The 20871-nt window shown below is 38.3% G+C and overlaps 1 protein-coding gene across 1 annotated transcript in view; it reads left to right on the top strand.

The window, feature by feature from the left end:
* The window catches only part of Rnf17 (ring finger protein 17), a 123627-nt gene that overhangs the window by 39347 nt on the left and 63409 nt on the right, over positions 1-20871 (top strand). Inside the window, exons 11-16 of the mRNA XM_034498835.2 lie at positions 118-207; positions 10295-10453; positions 12198-12387; positions 13671-13839; positions 15877-16067; positions 17896-18037. Of these exons, the coding sequence (XP_034354726.1) occupies positions 118-207; positions 10295-10453; positions 12198-12387; positions 13671-13839; positions 15877-16067; positions 17896-18037 (941 nt within the window). The remainder of the gene's footprint in view (positions 1-117; positions 208-10294; positions 10454-12197; positions 12388-13670; positions 13840-15876; positions 16068-17895; positions 18038-20871) is intronic.

The following is a 20871-nucleotide window of genomic DNA, read 5'->3' as shown; positions in this document are numbered from 1 at the left end:
TTATAAGAAAATTATGGCATTCTACTACCAGTTTAATCACAGCTTCTTAGATACTAGTGTCTGGTCACTGTCAGCATTAGCAGAATTCCTAAAGTTACCTTATTTATTTTGGTAAAGCATGCTTCACAGATGATCCTATAGAGACTCCTGGATACTCAAAAAACCCTCCTCAGAAAGAGCTGTCTGCTCCTGTTGCATCAAAAGCAGGTATTTGAACAACTGCCCATACATGATGGAGTGGAGTTTGCTTGCTGTGTAGTGACTGTTTCTTTCTTTTTTGTTTTTTAAATTTATTTTTTATTGGATATTTTATTTACATTTCAGATGCCATCCCCTTCCCCTTTTCCCCTCCCTAGAAAACTCCTATCCCATGCCCCCTTCTCCTTTTTGCTTTTATACAATTTTTTAAATGTTAATCAAAGGCTTTATAAGTTTAGTAATGCTCAATCAGTAGTGTAACCCAATACTTAACCTAGATATATCAACTATCTTTGACTGGTGGAGACACGTGAACATCTGCCTCCATGTTCCCCCGTCTCTTTCTCTCTCTTTCTCTCTCTCATCACCTAGATTCTCCTCTCCTCCTCTCCTTACTCCTTCTCTTCCCCTCGGTACTCCTCCCACCTTAGCTCCTCCTACATATCACCCTTCCTGTTAAAATAAAACTTTTCTCTCAAAATACAATTACAGCATAATTATACCAATTTGTACCAGTGAGGTACAAGATAGTTCTAATACCCAGTCCATCATTTTGTTGACTAACCAGAACCTCTGTCATCTCTCCTAACTAAAACACTTAGTTCTGATCCTGGCTATTTTCTTGGCTTTAGAATGAATGTCAGCTGAAAACCATCCACTCAAATCTTTTCTCTCAAAATAAATAGCCAGGATTGGCTATGAGACTATAAGTTTTCAACCCCGTCAGAAATCCAGAATGACTGAGTTAACTGAAATTATGGGAAGCACAAAGCAAAGCTTCTAAAACTTAGCCAATTTATAGAGACCGCTGAACACCTGGACAGTCCCTGTACTACAAAACGTTGGAGCATCTGATCTTCAGCCTTCTGGCCCAGGATCATCTGACAGACCTTAGTGATGCAGAATTATTAAGGGCTGATTACTTTGTCTAGGCAGATATAATCAGTCAACTATTCTGCAAGTGTGTCCTTTCCTGAACAGTAATTTGTCTGTAGATGGAAAGAGGCAACTCTTTCCTAGTGGCTGTCTCACCACAACTGGAGTAACTCCAAAGATGCTCAGTTTCTTCTTAGAATCCAAGACAGGAAGATGTCAGGAGCAGACAGGTCTCTAATCAAAATGAACATTAATACAGAAATGTTTGTAATGTCAATTCTGGGGACTTCTGATGTTTTGAAAACCTACTGTCCATGTAAGGTAATCTGGACTGTTGTCTGTTAACTCCTCTCAGCTATTTCTAAAGAAAATATAGAAAACACCCTAACAATAAACTCCAAGCCGTGAATTTGCTATAGACCCTTAACTCACAGGCTAACCATCTCAAATCAGTTGAAAAAGTTAAAGAAGGACTGAGTCTAAGCCTTGTATTTCTAAATATACAGGCACAATGCCTATGATAGTAACACTATTCCTCTCACTTTTATATTAATAAAAAGCTCTTACCAATGAAAACCTTAAATTTGAAATCAAAGTAAATTTTGTACTATTTAAGAAATTATAGCAAGGCAGTGGTGGCGCACGCCTTTAATCCCAGCACTTGGGAGGCAGAGGCAGGCAGATTTCTGAGTTCGAGGCCAGCCTGGTCTACAGAGTGAGTTCCAGGACAGCCAGGACTACACAGAGAAACCCTGTCTCAAAAAAAAAAACCAAAAAAAAAAATTATAACTTCATCTTGATAACAATTATACTGATTTCTACCAATAGGTTATGGCTGTGAAATAAATCCTAGCTAATCCTCCTTGTTCCAACAAAACCACTACTTTTCCCTAGAAAGACAGCCCAATATTAACCACCTTAGTCCCCCAGCCCAGGGAATAGGGGCGCCGACTCTTCATTAACTTCTTCAAGATGATTACAGGTGTTGTTAAGACTGTTTCTTAATATGTAGGAGTACACAAAGAGCATTTTCCCATCCAAATCTGCTTTCCTTTTAATGTTACAAGTTTTTATTATCTGAAAAATTACTTTAAAATTGATAGTTTCTCACAGTTATAACCTCTAGTTATATGGTTATTTTGGTTCTTCAAATTTAATACCTACTTAAATTTATGATGCAAAGTAATACATTTCCTCATGACATTCTTACTTATATGTCAATAAACTTTGTCTCATTTGTTCCCCTCCCGTCTCTTGCTTGTCTCTTTCCTCTTCCCAGATGTCCCTCTTCGCTTTCATGTCACGTGTTCCATTATATTCTCTTCCTCCTTTGTTCCTTCTTTTAAATCTTACTCTCTTCAAGTTTAAGAACTAGAACCTGTTGACCTGTACACACATTTAAAACTAGATTCTGCATATGAGAGAAAATATACTGCATTTAATTTCCTGAATCTGCCTGTTTCATTTGACATGATTTCCAGTTCCATCCATTTCCTACAAATTTTCTTTTTCATGACAGCTGACTAAAATTCCCTTGTGTAGATAATTCACTGGGTCTTGTATTAGTTCCTCTCTTGATGCCATGACGAGATACCTGACTAAAGCAGCTTCAGGATCTCCTCAGGCTCACAGTTAAGGTGCAGCTGGCCATGATGACATAGGAGGCATGGCAGCAGAGATCTGAGGACACTGGGTGCATTTTCTCTGCAGTCAGGAGAAAGAGAAGACAAATGCTGCTGTTCCACTCCCTTTCTTCTTAGTCAGGGCAGGACCCCAGCCCTAGAGTAATGCCACTACTCTTCCCTCCTCTGTTAAACCTCTCTGGAACTGCATTGAAAACATAGCCAGAGGTTTGTCTTCTAAATCTTGTCAAGTTGATTATCCAAATTAGCCATCACAGGTTCACCCTCTGTCAACTTGAAAACAAAATACTATTCTTGGCCTCAAAAATCCTATGCCCACCTCTCAATGCAGTTAGTCTATTTAACATTCCCAAAACTGTTCAAATGTTCATTTTCTTCTGGGATTTAAGGAAGTGCATTAGTACTGTGAGACTGTAAAATTTTTTTGAAAAGGTAAATGCTTTTGGTATACATTGTCACAGTATTAGATTCCTATTTTAAAAGTAAGGAACATGAGCATAGTGTGGTGGTTAGCTTTGTTTTGTTTTTGTCTGCCTTGAGCAAGGCTCAGCTGGAAGACATAAATCAGCTGAGAAAATACCTCTATCAGATTGACATGTGGGCAAGTCTATGAGGCATCTTCTTGATTAATAATTGATGTTGGAGATCCCAGACTACTGTGGTTATTGCTATCCCGGAACAGGTGGTCATGGGTTTTATGAAATGCAAATTGAGAGAGCCATGGAGAACAAGCCCGTAAGCCATGTTCCTCCATGGATTCTGCTTTCGGATTCCTGCCTAGAGTCCCTGTTCTGACTGCCCTTCATGATGGATTCTAGCTGTGAGACAAAACAAATCCTTTTCTCCCCAGGTTGCTTTGGTCATGGATTTTATCACAGAAATGGAAATAAGACTAAGACACCTAGCAAGGAAAGATTGGACTGATGCAGGACTAAAACCATGTAGGGCAAGCATCAAATGCTACAGCACCTTGCCCAGCACCTGGAGCTTGTAATAGAATCCCATGGGCCCCAATGGGCTTGAGGAGAGCCCTATGCTTCCAGTTCTGCCTCTTGTAGCACAGAGAGCCTCTCTGTTGAGACACCTTCACTCCAGAGTGTCTGCAACTTTCCTTCACAGACATCCTATTGTCTCGGCATTGCCCATATCCTGTGGTCTGCATTGTAACTTGGGCATCACCCTCACAGGTTTACATAGTGACCTCTTGGGGACTCCTTGTAGGGAATTTAACACCGCCATACATTGTCCATTCTTAGCAACTAACTCTGGAAATCAGTCTGGAGGTTCCTCAGAAAATTGGAAATAGGTCTACCTAAAGACCCAGCAATACCACTCTTGGGAATATACCCAAAAGCTAAGAATGTGCAAAGGTTCTGTGTAGGGACCAGCTTAATCATCTCATGTTCAATGAGTTGTGTTGGTGTCTTCAATAATAAGGGCTTACTGTTAGTTTATGGAGAGCAATCTATTGTCTTGTCAACAGCCTGAGTCATTTGGGGATTCCCAGGGGACTTTGCTGTCAATTTGTGGAGAGCACCCCATTGTCTTGGCAACAGCCTGGGTTGTTTAGTGATTTCCATGGGACTCCTTTGGCCAACAACTCAACTGGATATAACCCAGTCCCAGCATTGGAAACTTTGATGACAAAAATGTCTAGTTGCCCCCCCCCCATTATTTGGAAACTTCATTATTTTAGGAAGTTTCCACTGTGCTAGGTTTCCATACCATCCCTTAAATGGCCCTCAATTTTAGCTGTCTCTCCTTGCATTTTGTCCCTGAACCCTATCTCTCCTCTCTTCCCCTCCCCACCTGATTCTCCCATTCTCAATGCTCCCAATCCCCTTGATTTTCATTTATTTAATGGCTAATATTCATATATAACCAAATACAGACCACATTTATCTTTCTGGTTCTTGCTTACCTCAGGATTTTTTTCTAGTTTGATCTATTTGTCTGCAAATTTTATAATGCCATTTTTAATATCCAAATAATATTCTACTGTGCAAATGTACCATATTTTCTTTATCCTCTGTTTATGGACTTCTAGGTTGTTTCCAATTTTGGGCTAGTATAAATAGAGCAGCAGTAAACATGGTTGAACAAGTCCTTCTGGTAGGATGACTCATCCTTTGAGTATATGCCCAAGAGTGGTGGTATAGCTAGATCTTGAGGTAGATCAATTCCCAATTTTCTGAGGAGCCTCTGTACTGATTTCCATACTGGCTATACAACTTTGCACTCCCTCTACCAATGGATGAGTCCCTTTATTCTACATTGGTTCAGAGACAGACACATTGATCAATGGAATAGAATTGAAGATCCAGAAATAAAACCACACACTTATGGACACTTGATCTTTGACAAAGACACCAAAAATATACAATGGTAAAAAAGAAAGCATCTTCAATAAATGGTGCTGGTCTAACTGGCTGTATGTAGAAAAATGAAAATAGACCCATATTTGTCACCTTGCACAAAGCTCAAGTTCAAGTGGCTAAAGGACCTCAATACAAAACCAGATACACTGAAGCTAATAGAAGAAAAAGTGGGAAAGAGCCTTGAACTCATTGGCACAGGGGGAAATTTTCTAAACAGAACTCCAATTGCTCATGCTCTAAGATCAAGAATTGACATATGGGATCTCATGAAACTGGAAAGCTGTAAGGCAACAGCCATAGTCAATAAAACAAAACAGCACCCTACAGATTGAAAAAAAAAATCTTCACTAACCCCACATCCGATAGAGGGCTAATATCCAAAATATATAAAGAACTCAAGAAGCTAACCACTAAAAAACCAAACAACCCAATCAAAAAAAAAAAATGGGGTATAGAACTAAAACCGAGAATTCACAACAGAGGAATCTCGAGTGGTTGAGAATCACCTAAAGAAATGGTCAAAGTCCTTAGTGATCAGAAAAATGCAAATCAAAAGGACCCTGAGATTCTACCTTATACCAGTCAGAATGGCTAAAATCAAAACCTCAAATGGCAACACATGTTGGCGAGGACATGGAGAAAGAGGAACACTCCTCCATTGCTGGTGATATTGCAAACTGGTACAACCACTCTTGAAATCAGTCTGGAGGTTCCTCAGAAAATTGGAAATAGGTCTACCTAAAGACCCAGCAATACCACTCTTGGGAATATACCCAAAAGATGCCCCACCATGCCACAGGGGCACGTGTTCCACTATGTTCATAGCGGCCTTATTTGTGATAGCCAGAATCCATAACTCTTAAGTTCATCCTAAGGCAAATTTCTAGACAAGGGCAGAAAGCAGCCACATTCTTCACCAAAATATCAAAAGAATGATCTCTAGGCCACATACTAATATTATTCTCATCTGAAACCTGTTGGAGGGGCACAGTTTAAATTACTCTCACCACCACTGTCTTCCATGTTCCTATTAATATGGCCCATTAAGGCCCACTTAAAGTGTCCAGTTGCTTTTCTAGTCTGAAGTTCTAAAGTGTTCAATATTTCTTCAAAGAAAAGCATGATCAGGCCTATCACAATAATAGAGTAAGAAGTTCCTGGTATCTAATTAGCTATTTAGTTAGGGTATTTATTGCTATGAAGAGATACCATGACCATAACTCTTATAAAGGAAAGCATTTAATTGGGGCTGGCTTACAGTTCAGTTTTTTTTTAGTTCATTGTCATCGTGGCAATCATGTTGGTAGTTCCAGGAAGTTGGGTTAGTTGATATTGTTGTTCTTTCTATGGGGTTGCAAGCCCTATCAGCTCCTTCGGTCCTTCTCCCAACTCTGATGCTGGCTTAGCATCTTAAGACCTTAAAGCCTGCCTGAAGAGACATTTCCTCCAACAAAGCCACACCTACTCCAACAAGGCCACACCTCCTAATAGTACTGCTCCATATGGGCCTATGTTCATTCAAAACACCACAACATCTCTAATTTTATTAGTTTATAGTTCTCTCTTTTGATTAAATTTATTAAGATTGCTAATCTTGTTTTTTTTTAAAGAATCAATTCTGTATATTTGTTTAGTCTTCATTAATTTCTAAGCTTATCTTTTATTTCTTCTGTCTGCAGCATTTGGCTTGATTTTGTTATTCTGAGACTTTGAAGAATATCATTAAGTTATTTTGGGGCTATGGGGAGTTGAGACAGGATGTTATATAGTGTTATATAGTCACTTACAAAGTTGCCTCAAACTCACTTTGTAAGTGAGGATAAGCTTGTCCTCCTAATCCTTTTGCCTCCATCTCCCAAGTTCTGTGATAAGTGTGGATCGCTATGTATGACTCACTCATTTTTAATGTGAATGAATACTTGCTAGCTACAAACTTGCCCTTAGAGCTGCCTTAGCTCTATTCTAGACACGCTAATAAGTGGTGATACTGTTTTCATTTGATTCTAAGAATTGTGTTCCGTCTTGAGAGAGGTTCTCACTGTGTAGCTTGGCTGCTTTGGAACTTGCTATGTAGACCAGGCTGTCCTGGAGCTCACAGAGGTTAGCCTGCCTCTGCTGGGATTAAAGACGTACACCACCACACTCGAATATGACTCTAGGACATTTTAAATTTATTCCCTTTAAGAACCACCAGTTGACCTAGAATTCATCAATTCTTTTGTATTTGCTAAACTTACTTTGTAGCCTATAATGTTGTATGGAAGGTTCCATGGACTGCTTTAAAAAAGAGTGTGTATTTTGTCTTTGTTAAATGTAATATTCTGTAGATAATGATAGAGGTCTAACTGCTGCATAAGCTGGTTTAACTTTTGTCTCTTTGTTGATTTTTAGTTTAAATAAAAGTGTGTTGAAGTTATCCACTATCTCTATATCAGTAGCTACCTGATTTTCCATGCCCTTTAATGTTTGTTTTATGAAAGAAGTCCCAACACTTAGTATACATATATTTACAACTGTTATATCTTCTTGATGTACTGTTCCTTTTATTGTTATGTAGTAGTCTTCAGCTTTTAAGTACTTTTGTCTTGAATAGCTTTATCAATTGAATGTTTATTCCTTTGACTCTTGGTCTGTGGATATCTTTTTCAGTGAGATGATTTTCTTTGGAGACAACAGAATAGCCAGATGGTTTGTAATCCAGGCAACTAGTTTGTCTTTTAAATGGTGACTTGAGGCCTGTCTTGATTACTTTCTTCAACAAGGCCACATCTCCTAATTAGTCCTGAACAGTTCCATCAACTGGGGATCGAGCATTCAATCAAGATCATAGTATCTGTTATAAGACACCATGACCAATGCCACTTATAGAAGAGTTTATTTGGGACTTAACGGTTGTTTGAAAGGGTTAGAATCATGATCATCAGATTGGGAAAAGATCTTTACCAATCCTACATCCAATAGAGGGCTAATATCCAATATATACAAAGAACTCAAGAAATTAGACTATAGACAACCAAATAACCCTATTAAAAAATGGGTTCAGAGCTAAACAAAGAATTCTCAACTGAGGAAATCCAAATGGCTGAGAAGCACCTAAAGAAATGTTCAATATCCTTAGTCATCAGGGAAATGAATATCAAAACAACCCTGAGATTCCACCTCACACCAGTCAGAATGGCTAAGATCAAAAGCTCAGGTGATTGCAGATGCTGGCAAGGATGTGGAGAAAGAGGAACACTCCTCCACTGTTGGTAGGATTGCAAGCTGGTATAACCACTTTGGGAATCAGTCTGGCGGTTCCTCAGAAAATTGGACATAGAATTACCTGAGGACGCAGCTATACCACTCCTGGTCATATACCCAGAAGATGCTCCAACATATAACAAGGATATATATACTCCACTATGTTCATAGCAGCCTTATTTATAATAGCCAGAAGCTGGAAACAACCCAGATGTCCTTCAACAGAGGAATGGATACAGAAAATGTGGTACATTTACACAATAGAATATTACTCACCTATTAAAAACAATAAATTCATGAAATTCTTAGGCAAGTGGATGGAACTAGAAAATATCATCCTGAGTGAGGTAACCCAATCACAAAAGAACACACATGGTATGCACTCACTGATAATTGGATATTAGCCCAAAATCTCACAGTACTCAATATATAACTCACAGACCACATGAAACTCATGAAGAAGGAAGACCAAAGTGTGGGTGCTTAGGTCCTTCTTAGAAGGAGTAACAAAATACTCATGGGAGCAAATAGAAACTAAAGGAGGATCTGTCTGAAGACCATTCCATCTGGGTATCCATCCTATGTGCAGTCACCAAAGGTAGACACTGATGTTGATGTCAGGAAGTGTATGCTGACAGGAGCCTGATATAGCTGTCTCCTTAGAGGCTCTACCAGAGCCTGACAAATACAGAGGCAGATGCTCACTGCTAACCATTGAACTGATCATGGGGTTCACAATGGAGAAGACTGAAGGAGCTGAAAGGGTTTGTGGCTCCATGGGGAGAGCAACAATACCAACCAGCCAGAGCTCCCAGGGTCTAAACTACCAGCCTGGGAGCACATAGGGAGGGACCAATAGCTCCAGCTGTATATGTAGAGGAGGATGGCCTTGTCAGGCATAGGTGGGAGAGGAGGTCATTGGTCCCGTAAAGGCTGGATGCCCCAGTGTGGGAGAATTGGAGGGAAGGGACGTGGGAGTGGGTAGGTGGGGGCACATCCTCATAGAAGCAGGAGGAGGGGGTAGGATAGGGAGTTTGGGGTTGAGGGGAAATGGGGAAAGGGGATAACATCTGAAATGTAAATAAAATAGCCAATTAAAAAAATTTAAAAAAAAAAAGAATCCATGACCATCATGGCAGGAAGCAAGGCATCAGGCATGGCACAGATAACTTGAAACATAACTATAAGACAGAGCACAATATGAATGGCATGGACCTTAGAACCCACCCCTACCGACACAACTCCTTCAACAAAGCCACACCTAATTCTTCCCAAATAGTTCCACCAATTTGAGACCAAGCATTCAAATCTATAAGCATGTGGGGACATTCTCATTCAAACCACAATTCTATTAGCACTTAAGATCATTTTTGAGGAAGGTGTGCTGTTATTCATGGTTTGGGTTGTTTTTCTGGTTGTTTGGATTACTATTTTTTTTCCTTTCTCTTATTAGAATTGCTGCTTTACTATGTTGGAGATAATGGATCCCTTCCTAGATTTCCTGTGTTATAAACATGTTCTTTGACTTTAAAGCCTCACATGAACTTGAGTTCCACCTATAGAAATTGTTTCTCAAGTTAGACAAAGTATTTTTCAGTTCTTGTTGCTAAAGAGTTCTTAAAGGAGGCAGTATAGTTCAGTGGTAGAGCATTTGCCTGAGGTGCATGACAGCCAGGGTTTCATCCTTGGCAACACTCATACAAAGGTAATCCATTTTTTGTGGGCCTTTACAGTTTAGCTCTTTCCTGAGGCTTAAGTAGTTTGGAAACTCATTGTGACAAGATTGATTTGTTTTTATTTCTGAGTTTTTTGTTTTATTTGTTTTGGTTTTAGTTTTGGGGTTTTGAGGGGGGGTTGGTTTTTTGTTTGTTTGCTTGTTTTTTGAAACTAATTGCTTACCTTTTATGGTTCTTTCCTACGTTGTGTTTTAATAATGTGCTTTAAATACTTGCCCAGGTTGTCCAGAGCTAGTTTTTGTAAGTCATGTAATACATCCTTGCCACTTCTATGTGCGGAAATATTCACAAATAAAAGATGCAACAATATTGGAGAAGAAGATGAAACAAGTTTGCAATAAGAGCTTACACCTTGATACTTCAGATACTTTGGAACTAGGTAAAGATGACTCTAGATTATACTATAAAGTTTGTTTAAATACTATAATATTTGGCCATTGGTCAACTTGCATAGACTTGATAAAAGATTGTTTTCTTTTTATAATATTCATATGAGTTTTGGAATTATTTAGCATAAATTATTTATGTAATTTAGCTAACTATTAACATTAATTTTAATACATGTTTGGAGTATATATAGTTCCATTATAGAGTAAATTGCTTTTCAAATAACAAAGACCATAACACCCTCTTCAGAATGAAGTATTGTTAAGAGAACAGGTTCTAGCTTACAATAATTCCCCAGCTCACTGTGGTTTGAGCTAGACTTGCAGCCTCTCTTTGTTCTGTTGAGATAGACAAGAAGTTAATCCTTCCCTGCCCATCATCCAGACCATAGCCAATGTTCTGTAACAAGACAGGTTTACATGAGAGAAGAATAATGAATACAGTAGTGTACATAGGAGCTATAGAAAGTATGAAACTCAAAGAAAAGGCTAGATGGTTGAAGCTTAATCATGCCTTAGAGAAAAGAGAACCAGGGTGGAAGAGGAGAAAGCCAGAGCCAGTTGTAAATCATTGCAAACAAAGTGTGTCTTATGCAGTGAGAGCCTTTAGAAAATCTCTGAGTGCTGACCTCAGAACAGATAAAGATCAGCTATGTGACAACTTCTGTATTGTCTTTTTTTTTCTGATGATTCTTTTGTGACTTTCTGACAATTGTTAGGGAGTTTAAGAGAGTCCTATTTTTTTTTTTTTTTTTGGAAGTTCTCTTAGATAAAGGAACTTTGGGGAGGCAGACCTCAGTTTTGCTCAAGGGAAAATCCCAGAGAAGATTAGAAAAGCCTTGGTCCTGGAAGTTTGTTGTACTTAGTATGCCAGAATGACACATTTGTCTCACCAGTTTCTGAGCCCCACATCTCAATTTCCTATAGCAAAAGAACTAGCTCCATGTCGGGTGTAGTGGCACACACCTTTAATCCCAGCACTGGGAAGGCAGAGGCAGGGTGAGAGTTTGGGACCAGCCTAGTCTACAGAGTTAGTTCTGAACAACCAGCACTACATAGTGAGACCTTGTCTAAAACACAAACAACAAAAACAAGTCCATAGTATTGTTGTGGAGAACAAGTGGGTTTGAACACAAAAGGCTAAGAACATTGGCAGCTCATAGGATAATATTCACATTCAGACCTCTTAATCTTTTTTCATGGACATTAATTTGAAATAAGTCCTTAGTTTACCTCCCTTCTCTGAATTGCACTGCATTAATGAGTGTTAATTAATTTTGGAATTTTTATATAATACTATTCATTTTACCTTAATTCTAACTCAAATTTACCAAGAGAAAGTACATATATCATGTAAGTTAATATATTCATAGGGATGTATGTGTGTGTGTGTTTGAATGAGCTAGTGATCTGTGAAAAACCTTCCTTTAGCTTTTTGATGGCAAGACAATCTCATTTGACTGTGCTAAAATAGTTTGTGAAACAAAGTTCCTCATTGAGTAACAGCTTATATATACTTTGTGTCTTTAGCTTCTCAATTAGCTTATAAGTTTCTGGAGTAAAGACGCTGCCACAGTATATTGCCTTTTATTTTTATAGCACTTGACAGTACTGTATGATTAGTGAATCAGTGAAATACAATTTCTTAGTTGGAAAACTAAGATATATATTTTAAGCTTGAGCTTTACTTGATTCTTTATTCATAAATGCTAATAATTTGTCTCTTCCATTATGTAGGTGCAAGAATATTTGTCAACAGTATTAAGAATAGAATGTGGTGTCGAGGAATTATCACTGAAATAATTCCAACAAAAACTAAAAATATTAGAAAACCATGTAGTCCAACCAAATTCTCAGTCTGTGAAATTTCACTAATACAGATATTCATGGTAGATTTTGGAAATTCTGAAGTCCTGATCATCACAGGGTATGAATCTTTGTGATTATTGTGTGTTCTTAGCCTACTTAGAAACATTTATGGGAAAGAGGATTAAGGGAACAAAGGAAGTTAGTAACAGTTAAAGTGCTGTTGTCCTTCACTTCTAAGGCCTCTGCTCTATTGTATATTTGTCTTACAAATTAAGTTAAATGTTGTCCTTTATCAGTATTAGTGGAAGAAAAACTTGGAAAAGAGCTTTTTTATGTGCTCTAGATACACATCTTAGGTTGTTTCAGACAGGGGCTAATGTAGCTGGTGTTTTTAAATAAAGTACTAATACTTAGCTACAAGTGAATAGATAATTTTTTTAAATCTTGCTGCTATAAATTCATTAAAGGATGTTTAAGTGTCACGCTGTCTGACTCACTATAAGTATCAAAACTCCATTTCTAGGTCTTAGAAAAAGAAACTAAAACGATTTTGTAGTGAGAGCCATTATTATCGGTAGCATGGTTACTTTATTTACTCGTCACAGCTTTATGAGAATGAGTATATTCAATATCATTCTTACGCTTAAACTGAATGAGTTTGTGAAAGTTCATATAAAGGTAGCCAAGATTTAATTCTATATAGTAAGACTGACTGCTTAAGAATTTAATAATTAATAAAAAGTATTAATTTAAAATCTACATTTCTGCAATATTTAGCTTCAGGTAATTGTCCTTAGCCATATACATCTTGTAAAGAATAAAAGAAATTTAAAGATTGAAAAAATTATTTTTTTATTGGTTTTTCTTGAGATAAGGTCTTTCTATGCAGCCCTGGCTGGCCTGGAACTCACTATATAGACTAGGTTGGCCTCAAACCAACACAGATCCATCAGCCTCTGCCTCTGCCTCTGCCTCTGCCTCTGCCTCTGCCTCTGCCTCTGCCTCTGCCTCTGCCTCTGCCTCTGCCTCTGCCTCTGCCTCTGCCTCTGCCTGCCTCTGCCTCTCTGCCTCTTTCTCTCTCTCTCTCTCTCTTTCTCTCTCTCTCTCTCTCTCTCTCTCTCTCTTTCTCTCTCTCTCTCTCTCTCTCTCTCTCTCTCTCTCTCACCCTCTCTGCCCCTCTCTGCCCCTCTCTGCCCCTCTCTGCCCCTCTCTGCCTCTCTGCCTCTCTCTGCCTCTCTGCCTCTCTCTCTCTGTCTCTCTCTCTCTCTGCCTTTCTCTCTCTGCCTCTCTCTCTCTGCCCCTCTCTCTCTGCCTCTCTGCCTCTGCCTCCTGTGCTCCAAGATTAAAAGCATGCATGACCACACCCAATAAAACATTATTATTATATTATTTTTTTCATAGAGTTGGTGACACACATGTGGGACCAGAGCATGTTGGTGAGCAGCATATTACACTAAGTGACTTCTGTCTGCTTCTAAGGAAGTCTGAACCATATAGTGAAGAACTGTTGAAAGACATCCCACATTTAGCACACCTGTGCTCCTTGAAAGACATCGTTCCATACAATTCAGTAAGTGAGATAGAAAGTAATTCTCCCTCAAAGGCGGTGGAATTTTAGTAGTGTTGCCAGTGAAGTTGCTGAGTTGGTCTGAAAGAATCAGTTAATCTTGACAAACATATTCTGGTTATGAACTGTTAGTGCCAATAAAAGGTGCCAGAAGCCCCAACTTCCATAACTGAAAATATTTGTAATGAAAATTTGAGTTCAATAAAGTTCATATAAACATAATAAAATATTAAAGTAAAATACAACATTTTAGAGTCAATTTTGTAGAAATCAGTTAGAAAATAGGATTGTATCTATTTCTATATACACCCCCCCTCTGTGTTTTATTTATGGCTCATGTTTGGAATTATTTGTGAATCTTTTCGCTAAGAGTCCTATGGGACTATAATTATATATAAAAGTATATGTGACACTGCTGTTGTGTTAGGAGGTCTATGAAAACAGGAGTTTGTGCTTTTGTTCATCACTATTCACAACACTTAGCAGCTCCTTCTGACACATAGTAGTTCTTCACCAGATGGTGGGCAGAATAAATGAATGAATTCTTTTTTTTTTTTTTAAGTAAACGAGGCTGGAAGATGACTCAGTGGTTAAAAGCACTTGCAAAAGACCAGAGTTCAGTTTCTAGCAACACATCAGACAGCTGTTTTGTGTTTTGAGATAGAATTTTATGTGGGCTACACTGACCTCAAACTCTCTGCATAGCCAGGATGACTTCCTGCCTCTACCTTCTGAAACTAGGATGATAGAGTTTGTCCTAGTTTTATTGATCTTTGTTGTCAGAAACACTGGCCAAAAACAACTTGGGTCCAAAACGGTTTCTTTGACTGTTCCAGCTCACATTCGTCATTGAGGGAATTCGAGCAGGGACTCCAGGCAGATACCTGAATATAGGACTGCTTGCTGTTCCAGGCAGCATTACCTCTGACTAAAGAACTCATTCAAGCCAAGGAAGGGCATGGAAGCAGGAACCATGGAAGATGCTAGCTGGTTTGCTCACAGGCTCGTGGTTAGCTAACTCTCTTAAGCAGCCCAAGATCACCTGCCTGGCAATAGTGCTGACCACAGTAGGGTGGTCCTCCTACATTAATTAAAAATCAAGACAATATTTAATACACATGCTCTCAGACCAACTTGATTTAGGTAACCTGAACTGAAGTTTCTCCTTCCTTAAGACTAAGGTGTGTCAAGGACGGGCGCATGACCACACCTGGTTACTGTGGCCCTGGGATTATATTGTGAATTGAGCTACATCCCGAGCACCATAGTTTATTTCTTTGGTGTCATTATTTAGTTTCTGTTATATTGTCAGAATTGCCTTTTGAAGTTGTGTTATTTAAGTGGAAAATTCGTATGCAACATACTTTTAAGTCATAATTTTCATTAATATTCTTTTTTAGCCAGGTGTGGTAATGCACACCCTTAATTTTAGCACTTGGGAGGCAAAGGCAAGTAGATTACTGTAATTTTGAGGCCAACCTGATCTACAAAGCAAGTTCCAGGACAGCCAGGACTGTAATACAGAGAAACTCTGTCTTGAAAAACATATTTATATACTATATATATATATATATATATTTAAACATATATACATATATTATTTTTTAGATTACTTATTTTGTACTATGTGTTTGAATGCTTTGCCTCCATGTCTCTAAGTATGTACCTGGTTCCTGTGAAGGTGCTGGTTTCCCTGGAACTAGAGTTACAGATGGTTATGACCCACCATCTGGGTGCTGAGAATCTTACCGCAATTGCAGGAGCAGCAAGTGCTCCATCCGAACCACTGAACCATTTCTCCAGCCCTCAATTTTCATACTATTCTAAAGTGACTTATAAACTTAGAGGTATCTTAAGGTTGTATCTATCGATTGTAGTATATCTACATAGTACATATATAGACTGCACTTGGTTTATGGCCTCAGCTGATTGGTTCAGTGCCTTTAAGTTGCAGGCCAGCTGATATGTCCAACTTCATCCACACTAACTTTAGAGCTAATTATAATTACTAACCACTTTGGAACTATATTCTTCCCATAGAGTGAGGGCTGGGAGAAGGAGGCAAAAGTGGAGTTTTTGAAAATGGTAAATAAGAAGGCTGTCTTAATGAAAATTTTTGGAGAAGAAGATGATGTCCTTATTGTAGATCTGCAGAAACCACCAACAAATAAAATCAGCAGTGATATGCCTGTGTCTCTCAGAGATGCATTGGTTTTTATGGAACTAGCAAGGTAAGTAACTTGTTAAAACTTAAATATTCAAGATTGAAGTTATATAGGCTGGAGAGATGGTTCAGCAGTTAGTACTGGTTGTTCTTGTAGAACACACAAGTTTGGTTTCCATTGCCACCTTCTGTTCTGGCACAGATATTTACATGCAGGCAAAGTACTTAGAAACATAAAATAAAAGTAAATCTCTTTTGAAAGATTACAGCTATAAATAGGAAAAGAGGGTTTGGGGGTTTTGTTGTTGTTTTTGTTTTGTTTTTGAGACAGGGTTTCTCTTTGTGTAGCCCTGGCTGTTCTGGAACTCACTCTATAGACTAGGGTGACCTCAAACTCAGAGATATAACTGACTCTGCTTCCCAAATGCTAGGATTATATTAAGGTGTGTACCACCACTGCCCAGTGAAAATAAGAGCTTTAAAAATAATGGAATCTAGCCTAGGGATGTAGGTCACTTGTTAGAGTGCCTGCCCAGCATGCATAAAGCCTGGATTCAATCCCTAGCACCATATGAACCAGGCATGGCGCATCCCTATAATCCTTATACTCAGGAGGAAAAGGCAGGAAGATCAGAAATACAAGATCATCCTTGGGCTACAAAGCAGGTTCAAAGCCAGGCTTGGCTATATGAGACTCTGCCATGAATGTTTATGATCATAAAAATTATAGACTTGTGCTAGAGAGATGGTTCAGTGGTTAAGAACATGTGCTGTTATTATAGAGAACCCTGGTTCAGTTCCCAGCACCTACATGGTGGCTCAGGAGACCTGACTCTTTCCTTCTTGTGTCTGAGGGCACCAGGCATGTATGTGCTGTATAGACATGCATATAGACAAAACATTCATACACATAAAATTAATCTAAAAAATTATCATAAGTGAGCTTGAGCATGTCCTTAGTGGTTTCAAAACATTTATATCATGTTGTCTAAGTATAGTTATCTGAAAATTACATTTAGTTTGCTTTAAGAAATACGTTATGGCAACTTAAAATAGAAGATTGAGGAAGTGGCTCAGTGGATAAAAGTACTTGCCACACACACTCAAGGGACTGAGTTTTAATACCCAGACTCAGAACAAAATAACCTCACAGCACAAGCATCTAATCTCAGTGCTCCTATGGCAAGATAGGGAGGCAGAGGCAGGGGAACCTTTAGAGGCTCACGGGCCAGCTAGCCTGACAAACACAGAAGAGGAATAGAGACTTAATGTCAAAAGGTGGAAAGCTAAGACATATAACTGATTAAACTCCATTCGTGTGCTATGAACACCTTAATTTTCACACATATATTACACACACACTAAATAGGGTGAAGTAAAAAATAGAAAATATGTATAATTGCTAAACATATTTCAAGTTCTGTAAGTTTAATAAAAAGCTATTATAGTTTGAAGAATTGTAATTTAGATGTTTCTGACTTAAATTATATAGTATTTGGAATGAACTCATATCACTAGTTTAAGTGATACTAAAGTGACTTAAGTAACTATGCAGACAGCAGAAGATCCTAACTAGTCTTATGTGACTCCAGAAATGGCCCACATAGTTTTCCTTTAGAAAAATAAAGGTAGAGCATTGAGAGTAGAAAGGGCCACAGAGATTCCACTGGTCTCACCCTAGCACCACAGCAGTCCACAGACAGCAACTGTGGCATGCCTTTGACCAGGTTCAGCTCCAAAGTGCTCTGGTTGTTATAGGGCTCCTATTCATCCTGGCTGAATAAGTAGAAACCATACCAAGTTGAAAGTTAGAGAAACAGTGAAAATGGCACATTTTAGTAAATAAGTCAGTGTTTATACAAGCTTAAGGGTTTGCTTATTATGCTTTTAATTAGGTTTTGGTCACAATCACCAAAAAGTCACAGTGAAAAAAATACAACTTTATGCTACTATCCACCCATTTTGCCTGAAGAGATGACAGAAGTTTCAGTCATGGTTTGCCATATAAATAGTCCTACCGATTTTTATCTTCAGTTGGTAAGTATATACTTTTTTTAAAAAAGATTTTTAAATAGAGATGTTTAACATAATGAATAAAAATTAAGTCTTCTGTACATTTAAATTTCTTAGAAGCTGCAACGATAAACAGGAAGTTCACAGGACTTATGGCAAAAATCTTCCTCCTACAAGTTAGTCAAATAATGGTAGAAAAGGGTAAGAATGGTACTGATGTATGAGTCTCTCTTGCTTCCTTGTAGACAAGAGACTAGGAAAGCTAATTCCAACCATGAATATCTAAGAACTGTTATTACTGACTTCAAAGTAAAGCCTTCTTAGTTTGGGATGTGTGATTGATAAGTTAGACAGCTAATGAAACAGCAGGCTTGTCATTGGCCTCTTATTGTTTTATATGAATTAGCTCATATATAAACCATATTCTTTCTGTGATGTGATATGATTGCTAGTGTCACAGAAATACTATGGTTAGGGCTGAAGAAAATCCAGCATTTAAGAGTACTGGTTCTGCCAGGGACCCACAGCTCACTGCTGTCTGTAATTTCATTTCCACAGGATCTAATGCCCTCTTCTGGCCTTCCATAGTATTAAACATGCAAGTAATGCACAAACATGCATGCAGGCAAAACACTTATACACACATAAATGCTGTGATAAAGATGCTACTGCCTCTTTTAGATGTGGAGTCTGACCAAATAGAAAAAGCATCTTTTTGATAGCTACACAGCTCTGAACACATACATTTGGACTTGAACTGAGCCATGTTTCTTCTGAGCCTATCATCTCCAATGTAGCACCACACTTTCTGGGTGCCTGCATAATTAACCTTATAATAAATAGGACGTGCATTTCTTTTTCTTCCAATGTCTTTTTGCTTTGGTAGATATGCATAATGTTAATTTACCATTTTAACATTATTATTTAAATTTTTGAGAACTTGATAGTTGAGTACTATGTTTATATCATTTCCACTCCTCTCTCTACCCACTCCCACTCATCCCATGGTCTCCCACACCTCTGAAATTCATGACCTCTTCTTCTTTAATTGTTGTTACACACAAAAATATAATGTGCCAAGTCTACTTGGTGGTGTTATATGTGTGAGAGAGTGTATGAGTTCAGCTTGCCCCTCATATAAGAGAAGACACTGTGTCATAGCCAATATCCTAGTCTCCTGACTCTTACAAGCTTTCTGCCCCTCTCCTGCAATATCCCCTGCACATTAGATATAGGGATTCTATTGTAGGTATATTACCAATTGAAAGTTTTTTGGAAAAACCATAGGAAAACATTATTTTGTTATTTTATATGTACAGGGGTATATATAGTTTGAATGAATTTATGCCACTTGGAATGAAAATATTCCCCTAAGAGCCATAAACTGTCTTAACAAAAACCCCAGTACTATACATAGTTGTTGGTCAGGACAATAATAAGACCTTGTCTCAAAAAGGGGGGATTTATGAATTTACTGTATTCTTAAATAAAATGGGTTTCATTTATTAAACTTTAGGCTATTTGGTATGGTTTGAAAGTATTGTTCCTGAAGTTCCTAATATGTCCCTCTCCCCCAGTCAGGGGTATTTGATTAGTTCTCCAAATGCCAGTTATTAATATGAAGAAAGTTTGTTTGTTTCTTTGAGACAAGATCTTACTATTTGTCCTTGGCTGTCCTAGAACTCAGTATATAGACCAAACTGGCCTCAAACTCATAGAGATCTGTCTGCCTCTGTTTTTTGAGTGCTGGAATTATAAGTGTGCACCAACCCTATTGCATTTTAACTTGAGGGAATTACCAATTTATTTTAAAAGTGCTAGGTAAATGATAAGGAAATAGATATCTATGACATCAAAGCTATCAGACTAATTAGTGAGCACAAGAACAGATATTACTGTTTGAGAGACATCAGAATCATGGTCACAGTTATGCATTAATTTTAGCATTCTAATAGTGAGTCGTAAGTATTGTATCTTCCAGTGTGTTAGAGCATGTATGAATCATACAAAATCACCAATAAAAGTTAAGCCAAAAAAGGGTTGTCTGAGATCTATCAAACCTGTGGATGTAGTAGTTACTTTGCAGGAAGTACAGAAAGTATACTCTACTCAAAGGGAAAATAATAGTATAATAGTACTGGCAGGATGGCTCATTAGGTAAAGAAACTTGCTACCAAGCCGAACAACCTAAGGTTGATCCAGAAAGCCATGTGATAAAAGGAGAGAATTGATGACAACAAATTGTCCTGCCTCCACAGGGATGGTATAAGGATGTAACCACATGAACCCAGAAGATGGAAAATTTTGTGGAAAAAGAGGCTTTGATGGCTCTTTTTTAATCATGCAAATATGGAGGTCAGAGGACAACTTGCCAGAATTGGTGGTCTCCCCCCACCATGTGGGTCCCAGAAAATTCAGAGTTGACAGCAAGGTTGTCAGGCTTGTCAGCAAGCATCTTTGCCTACTGAGCCATCTCTCTGGTCCAGAAGAAGTTGTTTTTTAAGATTCGTTTTTTATTATTTTAATTGTGTGTGTGGGGGGGGTGTGAGTATAAGTGATGGGGGAGGCCAGAGACTATAGAACCTCCGGAATCTGGAAGTTCAGGTGATTGTGAGCCACTTGACATGATTGCTGGAACAGAACTTGGGTCCTCTCCAAGAGCAATATGTACTCTTAACCTCTGAGCCATCTGTCCAGCCCCAACCCTGAAAAGGTTATTTTGAAAAGAGGACTGTGCTAGCTTATAGTTAGCTTATGAATTCTAGAGGTAGCAGCCAGAAAAATAATATAATCTTGGTTTGCATAATCATTTGGATCATTTAGAGAAAACTAAATATAACTTGGAAACATTAGTAGAA

This window comes from Arvicanthis niloticus, chromosome 3 (genome assembly GCF_011762505.2).
Source record: "Arvicanthis niloticus isolate mArvNil1 chromosome 3, mArvNil1.pat.X, whole genome shotgun sequence".
In the NCBI taxonomy this organism is placed as follows: domain Eukaryota; kingdom Metazoa; phylum Chordata; class Mammalia; order Rodentia; family Muridae; genus Arvicanthis; species Arvicanthis niloticus.
This window is presented reverse-complemented; position numbering and strand designations above follow the sequence as displayed.